General features: G+C 37.5%; 1 protein-coding gene across 3 annotated transcripts in view; it reads right to left on the reverse strand.

The window, feature by feature from the left end:
* Nucleotides 1-8,504: 8,504 nt before the first annotated feature.
* The window catches only part of NEDD1 (NEDD1 gamma-tubulin ring complex targeting factor), a 46,296-nt gene continuing 38,172 nt past the window's right edge, over nt 8,505-16,628 (reverse strand). For 2 of the 3 annotated variants that reach the window (XM_047788230.1, XM_047788233.1), the window contains 3 exons: nt 15,610-15,766; nt 11,264-11,330; nt 9,740-10,821 (listed from right to left, as the gene is read on the reverse strand). In XM_047788230.1, coding sequence (XP_047644186.1) covers nt 10,717-10,821; nt 11,264-11,330; nt 15,610-15,766 — 329 coding nt within the window. In that variant the 3' untranslated portion in view covers nt 9,740-10,716. Of the gene's footprint in view, nt 8,650-9,739; nt 10,822-11,263; nt 11,331-15,609; nt 15,767-16,628 lie in introns of those variants that run through there. The other variant, XM_047788232.1, reaches the window with a different exon arrangement.

Here is a 16,628-nt window from a genome sequence, read left to right on the forward strand (position 1 = left end):
CCTCCTTGATCCGTCCCCACTTTCCTCTCCATCTTCTCTTGCACAAGCTCCTTTGCATGACCCACATTCCAGATGTTCCCTCCTATTAAATTCAGGCAACTTCGTTCTTTGCCAGATAACTTTGATATTTAGAGAGAGTTCAATGATGACAGCAATATTTAGACATCCAAATATTCTTCATTCTTTCATTCTGGCAGATAAAGACTTAGTGTGCATGATCATCTTAAAAATGAGAAATAAAATGTTTTCTCATTTCACTAGTATTCAAATAATAGAGTAGGTGTCTTTTGACATAAGACGTGCTTCAGACAAATTCTGAAAAGTTCAATTTCTCTGAATGCAAAATGAAGCATAATTGATTTCTGACGTTTTAATTTTATGTGAGCTGGTTGTCAGGTTTCACTTGGAAAATTCCCACAATATCTACATCAAGGGCATGTCAACTATCTTCAGTCGTTATTGTCATTTTTCTATGTTTATAAATTTATCCTACTACTGTAAGTACTACCATTCGATATGTGTGAAGAAGGAAGAATCATGGTTAACCACATTCCCCGTTTATTGCAAATATCATAGGTATCATACAGAAATTAGTGAATTCTTTGTCGTTTTTTGGGGGCCACACCTGAGACATATTAAAGTTCCCAGGCTAGGGGTCAAATTGGAACTGCAGCTGCCGGCCTGCACTACAGCTCACGGCAATGCAGGATCCTTAACCCAATGAATGAGGCCAAGGATCAAACCCACACCTTGGTGGATGCTAGTCAGGTTTGTAACCAGCTGAGCCGCAACGGGAACTCCCAGAAATTAATAATTTATAACAATCCCTACATGTTTTCCACATTATTCAACAACTGATAAAATTAGATACGAGGTGACATTGAACCACTATTGAGGTCAAAGTGTCACACGAGACATGGCACCTACAGAAAGATTTCCAAAACGGCCTCTGCCCAGTGGGGAGAGAGACCTGGAGACAAATCACTCCAATTCTGTAAGAATTATAATAGTGATAGGAAATGAATTTGGGGATGCACGGAAGAGAGCATGGTGGCCCTTAGGTCATGGGAAAACGTCACAAAAGAAGTGATGTGGTAAGTGTCATGAAGGATCGCTACTGGTTTGCCAGGCAGAGAGAACAAGGAAAGTGATTGCCCAGAGCTATGAAATTGCATGGCACTCTCTGGAACCTGACACTGAGATATCTGGGGCAGGGAGTGTGGAGTAGCAGGAGAAAAGTCTTCAAGGGGAGTTCCCACCGTGGTGCAATGGGATCAGTGGCATCTCTGGAGCACTGGGATGCAGGCTAGATTCCCAGCTCAGCACAGATCCAGAGCTGCTGCAGCTGTGACATAGGTCACAACTGTGGCTCGGATTTAGTACTTAGCCTGGGAATTTTCACATGCCACTGGGTGGCCAAAAAAAAAAAAAAAAAAACACCAAAACAAAACAAGTCTTCAAGGGAGGATCAGGATACCACACCAAGGAGTTCCTGTTGTGGTACAGTGGGTTAAGAATCTGACTGCAGAGACTTGGGCTGCTGCAGAGGTGGGAACTTCCATGCACTGTGGGTGCGGCCATTTCAAAAAAAAAAAAGAAAAAGGTGTGAGGATGCCACACACATGGCCTTTTTCTGTCGATAGGACAATTAGATTTGCCTTTTGGGTGACTACAGCAGAAGTGTCCACAACAGATGAGAAGAAACAGAGGAAGGCAGAAAGCCTGGTTAAAAGGCTCTTATGGTAAATCTCAGCAAAGCATGACAAGGCTCCAAATTTCAGCAGCTGGACTAGAGATGAGTCAAGATGTTTATCAGTTATCTGTTGCTGCGTAATAAACAACCAAAAAACTCTCAGTGCCAGCCAGAGGTAGGCATTTGCTCCCAGAGATCTGAAGGGTCACTTGGGCTGGACTCCGCTGGGTCTGGCAGAGCAGCTTGGCCGAGAGCACTGCTTCACATGTCTCATTTTCCTTGGGACCCGCAGAAAGCCAAGGTAGCTTTTTGTGTTTAGTTTTGTTTTTTAAGGTCCATGTTGGAGGTACAAGAGAGCAGGTGGAAACATGCAAGACCTCTTAAAGCCTAGGCTTGGACAGTTTCATTTCTACTTTATTGGCCAAAATAAGCCACATGGCCAAACCCAAAGTCACAGCGTGAGGAAACACACTCCACCTCTTCAGTAGCTGTAGGACTGCAGTCAAATAGCGAAGGGCAGGGATACAGCTAGGGGTTTAGGTCTGGTGACAATAATGCGATATATAACACTCTGGCCTCTGGGCTAGCGTAATTCATGTTCCTCCCAAATGCGGGGTATGCTTACCCCCATCGAAGGACTCTAACAAATGTCACATCCAATCACAGCATCAGGCTCAGTTTAGGATCTTATAATCGACACTAGATTCAGATGTTTTACCTTCATAAGAACAATGGATCGCTCTTTGCTCAGAGAACAGAAGAATGAGCTATATGCCCCCCACACCTGAGAGAGAGACAGAGACAGAGACAGACAGAGAGAAAGAGAGTCTACAAACAGTGAAACTAGGACAGGATACGTGCAATAAATACTCCCCTTTACGAATGGGAGGCTCTAGCAATCACTGACCTACAGAAATTCTGAAATCCAACTGGACCACAACTGCTCTGTGGATGGGAGACGTTCCTTAATCCGGCCTGGGTTCCGCCCCCTGAGAAACCACCTCCCAAACCCATAGCTCTCCACCGTTCTGCACTGCTCTTCAAGGTGTCCTTCCTTTTCCATCCTCCTCCTCAGCCACTGCTGAAAGGGGCTTTGGAAGATAAGCCATTTTGGAAAGTGAACAACTTTCTCCGTCTGCCTCTTGCTTTAGAAAGTGGAGGGCTTAGGGATTTTTAAATATTTTTTGAAAAGCTTTAATCTTTTAGTCCTAGATGGCAGCCATGCTTCTGCTAAACCAACTGTTTAAAACACTTTGTGGACGTCTATGTATTTGATTCCAGTCAATCCAGTGTGCCAAAAGCCAAAAGTCATACCCACAATTATTTTCTAGGTATGCTTCTCTCACTCTTGACTTAATCACTGCTACTAATAAGTGCATATCTGACTAATGGGAGGCCATGCCCTTAATCTTCTGAAGTGTCCTTCTACCAGCTGAAGAGGTGTTAGCACAGGGCCTCCGCCAGTCTCAGGTGTCTTCTACACTGTTCACAATTACTGAAGATTCCAAAGAGCTTGCCTTCGGAAGTACACGAATATACAAGAAGCCATTCCATTAGACCTCAGGACAGTGATGTAACAGCATGTCACAAAACCAAAGAAACACTTCACTCTATGCACATGAGAAAATAAGAATCAAAAAGACAATGTCTTAGTACTGTCAGGAACATACTTTTGACTTCACAGACCCCCAAAAGGAACTTGGGAATTCTCAGGGCTTACCAAACCACATTTTAAAAATCAACTGCTCTACTAAAAGACACCTTTTTTCCTTTCAGAGGCTCTAACTACAGTTTTTATAGCCACATCCTTGAATTTCCCCTAAATAACATAAACCTAAACAGACTATCTCTTTATCTTATCTCTGTAGTCTTTAAGAGCTCCATCTATCTAAGTAGGTGAAACTTGAAAATTTAATACATAAAATAAGACTTTGCTAGTAATATACAGTGATTATCTACAGTATTAATTTGCCTGGCATTCTGTTTACTTCAACTACACAGTAATACATCTAAACCTTATTGGTGAAAGGTAAGCAGAACTTTGAAAACCACTGGAGAGGTGGCAAAACAAAAATGAGAGTCCTGACTTGCCAAGTAGAATGATCCTGTTGAACCCCAAGAGTTGACTTGGAACTCTGAAGGGTTACACCTAAAGAATAAACTACACATTTAAACTCTACTTGGAATCACCTCAATCCCTGATGGGGTTACTATGGCATAAGGTGCTCATTCCCCTAGCCTAGCTGCCTGCCAACAGTCAAAGTAAATCTTCTCTGGGAGAAGACAATAGCAGTCAGAGACTCAAAGGCAATTTTTCATATCAATCACTCAGTAAAGAAATATTCAAGAAGACCAGATGACACAATGGGACCAACTACTCAGAGGAAAAGTGTAGAATAGAAACAAATGCATAGAACATCCAGATACTAGTTATCAGACACACTTTTAAAAAACTAAGGTAGGGGCAAGATAGGGGTAGGGGACTAAGAGATACAACCTACTATGTATAAAATAAATAAGCTACAAGGATATATTATACAGCACAGGGAATATAACTAGTATTTTATAACTATAAATGAAGTACGATCTTTAAAAACTGTGAATCACTGTGTTGTATATTGAAACATATACTGTAAATCAACTATCCCTCAACTTAAACAGACAGATGAATCATACAGTTAATGTATGATTAACATACATTAGTCTATTAACATAGCAAATTACATTAATCTTATGTTAGCCCAAATTTGCATTGAGATAAGCCTTGCTAAGTAATATATATTATCATTTTTTTAGACATCATTGGATTCCAATTGCTAACATTTTATTTAGTACTTTTGCATCTGTATTCTGATAAATACTGGTTTATGATTTTCTTGTGATTTTGGTATTAGACTAATACTGACCTCAAAGAATGAGTTCAGAATTATCCCTTCTTCAATTTCCTGGAAGCATCTGTTGAGGATTCGGATATTTTCTTCTTTAAGTATACCAAAGAATTCATCAGTATAGCCATTTAGATTTGGTATTTTTTTGTCAGAATTATCTATAGAATCTGCCATGATGTCACTTCCCTTCCTTGATATCGGTAATTTAGGGTTTTGCTTTTTCCTTTCATCAGTCTGGCTAAAAGTTTATCAATTTTATTGATCTCAAAGACATTTTTATCAGTTGGCTTTTTTTAATATAATGGAAAAAAATAAAAATCATTATCAAGGGAATAAAAAAAATCAAAGAAATTTTAATTTCATTGATTTTCGCAATTGATTTTCTATTGCATTGAGTTCTCTAATCTTTTTTTCCTTTCATTTGCTTCTTTTGGGGTTTTACTTGCTATTATTTTTCTAGCTTCAGGTGGAAGCTGAAGTCATTAAAAAAAAAAGGAAAGGACTCAAATTAATCTATTCGTCTGTTTTATTCTCACTTCACACTGTAAACAGAGAAATGCTTACAATAAAGTTTCAAACTATAAATTAAAAATAAAACAACAGGACAAAGTAAAACACAAATAAGAGGTATTGGCCAGGGGAAAAACAAGCTCAGACAGGCAATCCCGATGCTCTCCCACACTGGACTATAAAGTTTGCTCTAATCTTCTGGAAGGCACAGCAAAGGGGAAGCGTTTTTCTTGTTATTCATGATGCTAAAATGTTGCTATCCCTCTAGAGAAGGAAACTTCTTTTTTTTAACCTCTAAAGTAAATATAACTAAATGGGACTGAAGACTTTGGTATAATGCCCTTAACCATGGTGCTAGCTATTTTCCAGTTCTTCCTTCATTTTAGATTTACCCTCTACCTTTCTCTCTGTTTTGTACTGCAGGAGACTCACCCTACAGACTCTCCCTCCCAGGCTGCTTGCTGGGTGGCTTCAGGTTGGGTTTGGCTGGAGGCTGGAAGTCAGGAGAAGAGAGGTTGGAGTTCCTTTCCTGCTTCTCTGCTTTGACCACATTTCTCTTAGAAGCCATGTTCCACTAGGGCCATAGCAATGTTGGGTGACACCTCCCACAATTCAAATACCCCTTCAGCCTGAAATAACAACAGCTTCCTCTGGTGACCCTAACATTTTTTTGTTAGTTCTCTCAACTCTATCCACACATGTCCTGGTAGGAAAGATTGGTGTGATTTTCCTACCAGGACCCTGATTGATAAAGACAAACTCCGAGAGCAATGCCTTATTTCAAAAACTTCCTTCTCAAAAGAGAAGTCCTAACAATTGCCCTCAGCCACATTTCAATGAAAATGCCTCTGCAAGATGTGAGAAATTATTGTTCAGGTATACAAAAAGTCTAGAACAGTTCTAGAAAAGTTCTAGAACAGTTCTAGAACAGTTCTAGAAAAGTCTAGAAAAGTTCTATCCGATAGAACTTACTGAAATGATGGAAATGTTTTAGGTCAGTGTTGCCCAAGATAATAGCCATTAAGTCATTAATATAGTAGATGTTAAGCTCCTGAAATGTGGGTACAGAGACCAAGAAACTGAGTTTTTTATTTCATTTAAATTAATTTATACATAAATAGCTACATGTGGCTAGTGGCTACATTATTGTACAGCAAAAATCTATATAATTTCTTAATAGTTATTTCCCCAATACGATTTTTTGTCCTACCGTACAGCATGGTGACCCAGTTACACATACATGTACACATTCTATTTTCAGACATTCTCATGCTCCGTCTTAAGTGACTAGACATAGTTCCCAGTGCTACACAGCAGGATCTCATTGCTAATCCATTCCAAAGGCAATAGTTTGTATCTATTAACCCCAAGCTCCCAATCCATTCCACTCCCACGCCCTCCCCCTTGGCAACCACAAATCTGTTCTCTAAGTCCATGATTTTCTTTTCTGTGGAAAGGTTCATTTGTGCTGTTTATCAGATTCCAGATATAAGTGATATCATGTGGTATTTGTCTTTCTCTTTCTGACTTACTTCACTCAGGATGAGAGTCTCTAGTTCCATCCATGTTGCTGCAAATGGCATTATGTCATTCTTTTTTATGACCGAGTAGTATTCCATTGTGTATATATACATCTTCCTAATCCAATCGTCTGTGGATGGACATTTGGGTTGTTTCCATGTCTTGGCTATTGTGAATAGAGCTGCAATGAACATGTGGGTGCATGAGTCTTTTTTAAGGCAAGTTTTGTCTGGGTATAAGCTCAAGAGTGGGATTGCTGGATCATATGGTAGTTCTATGTATAGATTTCTAAGGCATCTCCATACTGATCTCCATAGTGATTGTAAAGCTTGTATTTCCACCAACAGTGCAGGAGGGTTCCTTTTTTTCCACACTCCCTCCAGCATTTGTTGTTTGTGAACTTATTAATGATGGCCATTCTGACTGGTGTGAGGTGATATCTCATGGTAGTTTTGATTTGCATTTCTCTAATAATCAGGGATGTTTAGCTTTTTGTCATGTGCTTGTTGGCCATCTGTACATGTTCCTTGGAAAAATGTCTACTCAGGTCTTTTGCCCATTTTTCCATTGGGTTTTTGGCTTTTTTGCTGCTGAGTTGTATAAGTTGCTTGTATATCCTAGAGATTAAGCCCTTGTCAGTTGCATCATCTGAAACTATTTTCTCCATTCTGTAAGTTGTCTTTTTGTTTTCTTTTTGGTTTCCTTTGCTGTGCAAAAGCTTGTCAGTTTGATCAGTTCCCATTGGTTTATTTTTGCTTTTATTTCTGTTGCTTTGGGAGACTGACCTGAGAAAATATTCATAAGGTTGATGTCAGAAAATGTTTTGCTGATGTTCTTTTCCAAGAGTTTGATGGTGTCCTGTCTTATATTTAAGTCTTTCAACCATTTTGAGTTTATTTTCGTGCATGGTGTGAGGGTGTGTTCTAGTTCATTGATTTACATGCAGCTGTCCAGGTTTCCCAGCAATGCTTGCAGAAAAGACTGTCTTTTTTCCATTTTATGTTCTTGCCTCCTTTATCAAAGATACATTGGTCTGTATGCCTGTTTTGGTACCAGTACCACATTGTCTTGATGACTGTGGCTTTGTAATATTGCCTTAAGTCTGGGAGAGTTATGCCTTCTGCTGAGTCCTTTCCTTTTCTAACGCAGATATTTAATGATATAAATATAAGAACTGCTTTAGCTGATTCTCATAAATTAGAATAATTTGTTTTCATTTGCATTCAGTTTGATATACCTTCTAAGTTTTATTTCTTCTTTTTATATTTAAACTATTTATACCTTTATATTTAAAGTAGATTTCATGGATTCAGTATATAGTTTGATTAAAAAAGGCTCAATCTGATATTAAGGCTATCTGACAATTTATACTTAATTATTGATATTGCTGTTTGAATCTACCATTTTACTGTTCATTTTCTTTGTGTCCCATTTATTCTTTGTTCCCCTTCTTTTCCTTCCTTCTTTTGCATTGTTTTTTATGGCTACATTTTAGTATCTGTTGGTTTACTAGTTATAATTGCTTTTCTTTTGTGGTTGCTTTAGGGTTTACAGTATACATTCTTAGCTTATAACATTCTACCTTCAGGTAGTATTATACTGCTTCACAGTTAGTATAAGACCCATAAAGGAGTTCCCTGGTAGCCTATCAGTAAGGATTTGGCATTGTCACTGCTGTGGCTTGGTTCACTCCTGGCCTGTGAACTTCTGCATGCCACAGGGGTGACCCAAAAAAAAAAAAAAAAGACCCCTTACAGTGGTATACTTTTATTTCCCTCCTCCCAATCCTGATGATACTACTGTCAGACATTTCATTTTACATATATGTTAACCGCACAATATCTTATTATTTTTGCTTTAAATGGTCCATCATCCCTTAAAGATAATTTAAAATAAGAAAAAAAAAAAAGTCACATTTGTTCACACATTTACTATTTCTGTTGTTCTTCATTCCTTTGCATAGAAGCAGATTTCTATCTGGTGCCTTTAACATTCTCTGTAGGGCAAGTCAGCTTGTGGTAAATTCTCTCAGCCTTTCTAAGAATGAAAAAGGTTTTATTTCATTTTCATTTTTGAAAGATATTTTTACTAGACACAAAATTCTAAGCTGAACTTATTTTCAAAAATTCAATATAATTCACATATTTTGGTCTTTTTGAAATTCAGATGCATAAATCCAATCTCTAGTATTCTATTTTTATCCAGAGCAAAAATTTAATTTTTGGTTTTCCATTTTTACCATTTAAAATTTTATTTTTTGTACTTAGTTTTTAAATTCCATGACACAAATGTTTCATCTACACGCATAAAGTTACTAAAATTGTTTTATTTACCAATCTCTTTTAATACTCATTATGTCCATTTATAGAAAAAAGCAATAGGAAAATATTAACAGATTAAAATACAGCATGTAGCAAAACACACTTGTTTGTCTTCTAAACCTGTACGACAATGATATATATGAGAATCTGTTACAAGTCATAATGCTTTCATAACCTGTCAGGAAAAAAGAAGATATCAGAACCCCTTCAATGAAGCTTTAATACAAATGTATTCTCTGAGCCACACTAGGAAAAAGTAATTTGTTTTTATTTTTTGAAGTAATTATTAGTATGTTTACACTTATTAAATATTTCTTTAAAACCTTTCATCACTTGGAAAAAAGTTAGTAAGCTAACTAGATTTCTTTTTTATTTTAGTAAATACTGTCATCTCAGAAGTAAAAATTGGGCAGGAGTGTTATGCCCAGGTACATAGTTTAAATCTTTGGGACAAGAGACGAGAAGGTAAACAAGTCAGTAGCCCACCTAATCTCATATCATGGAAAGCACAGATCACAGCAGGTGGATGCACACATGCACCTATTGTCAAAGAGGTGTAACTTCTCTTGAGGATTAATCTTTTTTTTTTTTTTGCTTTTTAGGGCTGTACCTGCAGCATGTGGAAGTTCCCAGGCTAAGGGTCAATTGGAGCTGTAGTTGCCAGCCTACACCACAGCTCACAGTGATGCTGGATCCTTAACCCACTCGCGAGGCCAGGGATCAAACCCACATCCTCATGGACACTAGTCAGGTTCATAACCCGCTAAGCCATAAAGGGAACTCCCAATCTTCCTATTTTTTTTTAATTTTATTTATTTTATAGTAAGGTCAATAATATAAACATATTACACACAGCACACAAAGAATTAGAGAAGGTTAATAACATAAACCACAAAACAAAATAAACTTCTTTTGGGAGGAGAAAAATGGCACTAATCCTGTAATATTTACTATCTAATATGAAATTTTCACTGATTATAAGTTGAACTATATTGATTGAAATTTTACAGTATAATTTTGGGTGTTATTAATTCATGAGATAATCAGTAGAGATGTGGTTCTGGTTGAGTCTTATAAACCCTTAGAAGTTTTCATAGGTAAAGTGAAGTTAGCTAAAAAATACCAACCAGGAGTAGAGATATGTCAGAAGTATAATACAGTAACATAAATTCAAGAGATATTACGTAATCTGTGCAATTCAAAATTCCAGAAATTTTCTAATCAAATGTACAAGTAATAAATAATGGTCATACTTGACTGCATCAAGTTAACAAAATAACTACTAACCAACCTTATGTTTTATTAGTCAAATGTTTAGAAACACAAGACACCAATTATAATTACTTTCTCCATAAAAATAGAAGGTATATCAAACTCTTTAATCAAACATCCAAAAAAATTTAGAAGGCAATTGTCAACCAAAAATATTATCTGCTTAAAAAAAGATGATTTAAGAGCATACATAACGTATTTTTTTCTTTGCACAATTTTCTTTTATTATGAGAAAGGACACTTAGTGTATAGCTAAATAAAGCTTTCCAAAAATAAAGATCCTGTTGACTTTCCTTTTAGGCAAATGACATTGTGTAGTTTATTTAATATAAAAATATAAATATTTTTGACAGTCAGAAAAAGTGAAATAGTGGTTGGTATAAAATCCCATCACCCTTTTACTTGAAAAAAAATTCTTCCCCAGAGGCCATGAAAACAATACTGATGCCATGTAGTTCTGTGTTGCCAAAAGCTTCCCAAATTACAAAACATTAAAGTATTCACAGAAATTTCAAAAGTGTGCCCGTAGTCTTTTGTTTTCTTCTCGTAGTCTTTCAATTTCCGCCACTAAACCTTCATTCACTGAGTATCTTTCCAACAAAGAGTGCATTTCATTCTAGAAAAGGGGGGAAATCCCTTTTAAATTATAGTATTTCATATTTATTTGAAAAGCTGTTTTACATGTTTTCAGCTACCATTTCTCTCATGTTCAATTAACTAGCTGAACAATATTTTTTGTACTGAACCACACTTACTACTTTGTTAATATAAATTAAAGATCAGTGGTGAAATTTATGTATTTGGAAAGCTTATATTTGCACCTCTTGGAAGCTTTCTGCTTACTTATTGGAAAAAAAAAAAAAAAGCTGTGGAAAAAGTAGCCTTAACTATCATAAGTTACAAAGAAGGGTGACTAGTTAAAATCTACTTTCCTTGTTCAATTTCTAAAACTCTTTGTTTATTTCTTAGTAAATAGATACAACCAGATAAAAATACATCACCCTCTAATGGACTTTTTAGATCTACAAATATACTCACTTAAAATATGTCATACATACCAATTGCATATGAAACTGTTTAATCATCTCCACTTGCAAATTCACAATGTCCCTATGGCATGCTTCTCTAGGATAGAAGGTAAAATATTTATCAAAATTAAAACAGTTTCACCAATTTTAGATCATTCAAGAAATTGGCTAAATTCTTAGTTTCAAATTACTGAATGTTAATCATTAATATTACAATAGCAAAAATACCAATGCAGTTAGTATTTATTTACTATGTGCTAGTCACTGTTTCTTGAATATATGAGTTCTTAAATATAAGAACTCATTCAATTTTCACAACTAGGTACAATTATTACTTCCATTTTACCAGTGAAGTACCAGAGTCACAGAGCAGTTATAACTTGTCCCAAGTCACACAACTAGTAAATGGTGGGCTAGGCTACAAACCCAGGCTCTCTACCCCCAGAACTCTCACTACACCACATTCCTCAATATAGAAACTAAGGGAAGACACAGGTTTACATTTCAATGAAATACAGATAAGACACTAGCTTATACTGCCCCCACTCCCCTGCCCCAAGTCTTCACCAGGCTTTGTCTCAGCGCTCCTGCTCTGCCCCAACTTTTAATGGAAGTACCCAGTGAAGGCCTGTGGCAAAAACTTTGTGAGCAAATGGAGGGAGACTTATTTTTTGGCTGGAACTCCTTGGGATTGCTAAACTGTCTTGACAGTCTTCACTTGGCCTTTAAAAATCTATAAAAACTTCAGCTAGCTCTCCTTACCCTAGTGCTTTCTCCATTGCTCTCTCAAGGATGAAAACAACCGTGGGTCTCTCATCTCCTGGAGGGACTCATCACTTTCTGGGTTTTAGTTCATTTAGGTTTCTTGGCACTCTCAAAGCTGAATTTATTTTTAAAAATATGATTTTAGGAGGAGTTCCCGTTGTGGCGCAGTGGTTAACGAATCCGACTAGGAACCATGAGGTTGCGGGTTCGGTCCCTGCCCTTGCTCAGTGGGTTAACGATCCGGCGTTGCCGTGAGCTGTGGTGTAGGTTGCAGACGCGGCTTGGATCCCGCGTTGCTGTGGCTCTGGCATAGGCTGGCGGCTACAGCTCCGATTCAACCCCTAGCCTGGGAACCTCCATATGCCGCGGGAGCGGCCCAAGAAATAGCAACAACAACAACAACAATAACAACAACAAAAGACAAAAATATATGATTTTATAGGTTATCTGGCTTCTTCTCATTATTAGGGTTGAAAAGATTACATCCTAAGCGGAAAGTCTGCGGGTTTATTTCTATTGTCTTTCAAGAAGATTGAAGTTTCTTCTAGCAAGCAGATCCCTTTGATCCTGTACTTGCTGGGTTTTACGTTTTCTTAGGGTTAGTTTATTTCTGGTTTGCTTTTATTCCTAGGGTTTAGTCTGTGCTCCTTTAGGAGGTCAACTGAATGTCTAGAGTATTCACCAGGCTTTATCTTAGTGGGTCCTGAACGTTAACCTTCAATTCTCCAGCATCACAAGGCTGCCAAAATCTTTTTCTCCTCTTTATCTGCCACTTTATGTTTAATTTCCTGCCCTCTAACTCAGTACAGGCATTGCTTAGGAGTCAAAGATGTCTACAGGGGAAACTATACAGTTTTAGGCTTGCTTCCTGCAGGTGCCCCCTTTCCAGAAACTTGGCCTTGCAGTCTTGGCTGCCTTGGCAGTTCCAAATTCCGGTACTCTCCAACCCAGGAAGACAGTCTCAAACTCCAGGCCATTGTTTTCAGCTCAGCCTCTTTTCCCCACACTGTGAAATCTACACATCCCTCAGGGGAAAAAGCAGAGGTAAATGTGGAGCTTACCAAGTAGACACCCCTTCTTTGCAAGACTGTGGCCACTTCTCTCTTTTCTACAGCAGTGGTTTGGTGGTGCCTTCACTTTTTGTTGTGTGTTTGTAGGGTTTTTTTCTTTTGGTTATGCCCACAGCATGCAGAAGTTTTGGCCAGAAATCTAAGTCCCACTCCCCATGTGCAGGTATGCAAGGCATGCTGAAAGCCCAAGGTAGGGCAGTAATTTCTTTCTAAATCTACAGAACTGCTCCCTTTCTGTGTTTCCAACATTGCTTTATTCACATTATATTCTAGTCCATGGTATCCAGACAATTCTGCTATTTTGCCCTATTTATGCTTTCCTGAAATATCTCATATTTTTTGGACTATACATTGAAAATAACAGGGCCAGATTTTTTTAAAATGTGCTATTTACATATAATGGAATATAATTCAGCCTTAAAAATAAAGAAATATTGACATGTGACAACATGGATGAACCCGAAAAGCATAACGCTAAGTGAAATAAACCAGATATAGAAGTAAGGAAATACTGTAGATTCTGTTTATAAGAAATATCTAACACAGTTAAACTCACGGAAACAAAGAATGGCATTGTGGGTGTCAGAGGCTGGGGAGAACAGAAAACAGGGAGTTACCAATCAATGAGTATAAACCTTCAGTTGCACAAAATGAGCAAACAAAAGAGGCCTGCTGTACAACACTGAGCCCAGAGTTACTAATACTGTACACTTAAAATCTATTAAGAGGGAGGGTCTCAGGTAAGTATTCTTAACACAAGAAAACAAGCAAAAGTAAGAAAGAGAGAGAGAGAGAGAAAGAAAAGAAAAGAAAAGAAAAGAAAAGAAAAGAAAGAAAGAAAGAAAGAAAGAAAGAAAGAAAGAAAGAAAGAAAAGAAAAGAAAGAAAGAAAGAAAGAAAGAAATTAAGAAAAAGAAAAGGAAGGAAGGAAGGAAGGAAGGACGGAAAGAGAAAATAAAAAGACTTAAAGAGGAAGGACTGGGGCAGACGACTTGGAACCTACGTCAACTTTGGAAACAGAGCACTAACAAAAACAAGTAAATCCTAGTAAAAATATTGAATAATCAAAGATTTTGCCTTAAAAAAAGTGAGGGTCACTTAGTGAAAGGGGAAAGGAAGTAGAAGAAAGGATTGGGGCAGTCAAGCATGAAGGCAAGGAGAAAATGCCCAAAGATGGGGAATAATAAAAACAAGCACTTCCTAACACAGAGCACATGGCCAAACCAAGTTCAGAGGAAGGGAAAGGAAAAGATGGACACTGACAGGGGCTTCGCTGCTTTCACCTGTCTTCATGGACTTTGTTTTAGAGGCTGTTACATGAACCAACAAGATTTCCTCATCACAGTGTCATCACTGCCCTACTTACAACTGAATTAATTCACATTAAAGAAACACACATCATAGGAGGACACACTATACCTACCTTAATTAAACTATAAGGCCTATGTAGGCAGATCATTCATTTTTGTATCCTTAGTATCAGTACATACTAGGCACACTACACATGCCAAAATGATTATTTTTCTTTAAAAAATTGTTAGCATTAAAATTTTTTTCAAAATATTTTTGTCTTTTTTTGTTGTTGTTGTTGTTGTTATTGTTGCTATTTCTTGGGCCGCTCCCGCGGCATATGGAGGTTCCCAGGCTAGGGGTCCAATCGGAGCTGTAGCCACCGGCCTACGCCAGAGCCACAGCAACGCGGGATCCAAGCCGCGTCTGCAACCTACACCACAACTCACGGCAACGCCGGATCGTTAACCCACTGAGCAAGGGCAGGGACCGAACCCGCAACCTCATGGTTCCTAGTCGGATTCGTTAACCACTGCGCCACGACGGGAACTCCTCAAAATATTTTTAACATTAAAAAGAAACATACACCAACGAAAACGAGACATCTTCTCCAACATTCTTGCTCATGCTATTTCAAATCTGAGTAAGAGTACTAAGTAACTCAAGGTAGAAGGGGGGAAAAAATAAAAGAGTCTAATAATGGAAAACAGCTTTCAAAATATATTGAGATGATAGCTAAAAGGAAGCCGCACTGTAGAACTTTTTTACAATGTTCAAAATTCAAAGAATGAGAAGACAAAGATAGATGCAGGCAAGAATTTTTAAAATTGAGTATTATATTCTGATGCATTCTATTTGAAAATATTCAGAATTCCTTTAAAAAATATCTTTCTCTACTACATTATTACACATAGCATATTTAAAAGGTGATCTATCAATACTGTAACAATCCCATTTGAATTTACCAGAATCTGTTCACACAGTGATTATTAAAAAAAAATCCATGATGGCAGCCTGCCCGCTACACTGTCCTGCCAAATTATCCAATAATCGCCCTAGAGAGATGTGCCTTTTCCTAGATGATATAAAATAAACCTAGCGCTTCAACAAACTCATCATGTCTTCTACGATGTTATGGACCCCAGACCCTAGGCAAATACAGTAACCACCACCATTACTTGTAGTCACAGTTTTATATCCAATTTAAAAAGCCAGTTGAGGTCCCAGATAGAAAGAGTAATTTCCCAATTACCTAAAGTCATCCAATGTTTCTTGTATCATGTTCTGAATAAAATGGATTTGAACAGATGTCAACGGTGCATTTGGCCGATTATTTCCAATGGTATCAGCTATTTTTTCTGATAGTGAACTGGCCACTCCAGCAGTGACAGAGGATGCTATCTTTGGATCTAACATAAAAAAAATGGAGAAAATATTAATAGTCAGCTTGGGCTAAGAGACAGCAAACATTTCTGAATATGATTTGGCATGAGAAAACTTGAAACACTGGTGAAGAACAGTGTTCCTGAAACATTTAGAAAAATTCTCTGTCTGGAATACCAATCTTAGAAACTTTCTATGACATTATTTCTAATAGTCATTTATCTCTATATATAAACTGCCAACTGTCTAATGTAATAACATATGGCAGAGGAATTAATCCTGAAGAATCTCTGAACCACCTTCTCTTATAAAGGATGCATGTGACAAGCTGCACACAAACTAGATAAACCAAGACCATTAAAAACAAAGAGAAGGAACAGAGAAGTAAAGTAGTGCTCCAGGCAAAGCCCTAGAGTTTAAGCTAATGCAATATATCCACAGAAACCTTAAAATACAGATATCTATACAAAAGAGCTACTTTTATACAAAGAGGTGTTTTGTACAGACAACTTAGCACTGAACCTAATACCGTTTTAAATGTGATCACCTCTTTAGGGTCTGTGCCATGAACTCTATACACAGAACTTTAATATGAGGAAGAAAAACGACAGTCTGAGCTAGGTAATGACCCACTTTCAGAGTCCTCCATTACAGTCCTACCTGCACCACAGTAGAGCAAGACCCTTACGTATTAGATGGAAAATGAAATGCACAGCCAAAGAGAATCAGATCAATGTGATTGAATTTAGCCTTTCATGTACATCATCTGGTGTAAGAGTCACACACTAGAGAAATGTCATAAATTTTAAATACCTTCAACTTTTCCCCCTATAATCATGGCTAAATTTATCCTTTTCAAGTTAAATACTGGGAATTTTCAACTTAACA

The sequence above is a fragment of the Phacochoerus africanus genome, chromosome 7, assembly GCF_016906955.1.
Source record: "Phacochoerus africanus isolate WHEZ1 chromosome 7, ROS_Pafr_v1, whole genome shotgun sequence".
Taxonomy (NCBI): Eukaryota; Metazoa; Chordata; class Mammalia; order Artiodactyla; family Suidae; genus Phacochoerus; species Phacochoerus africanus.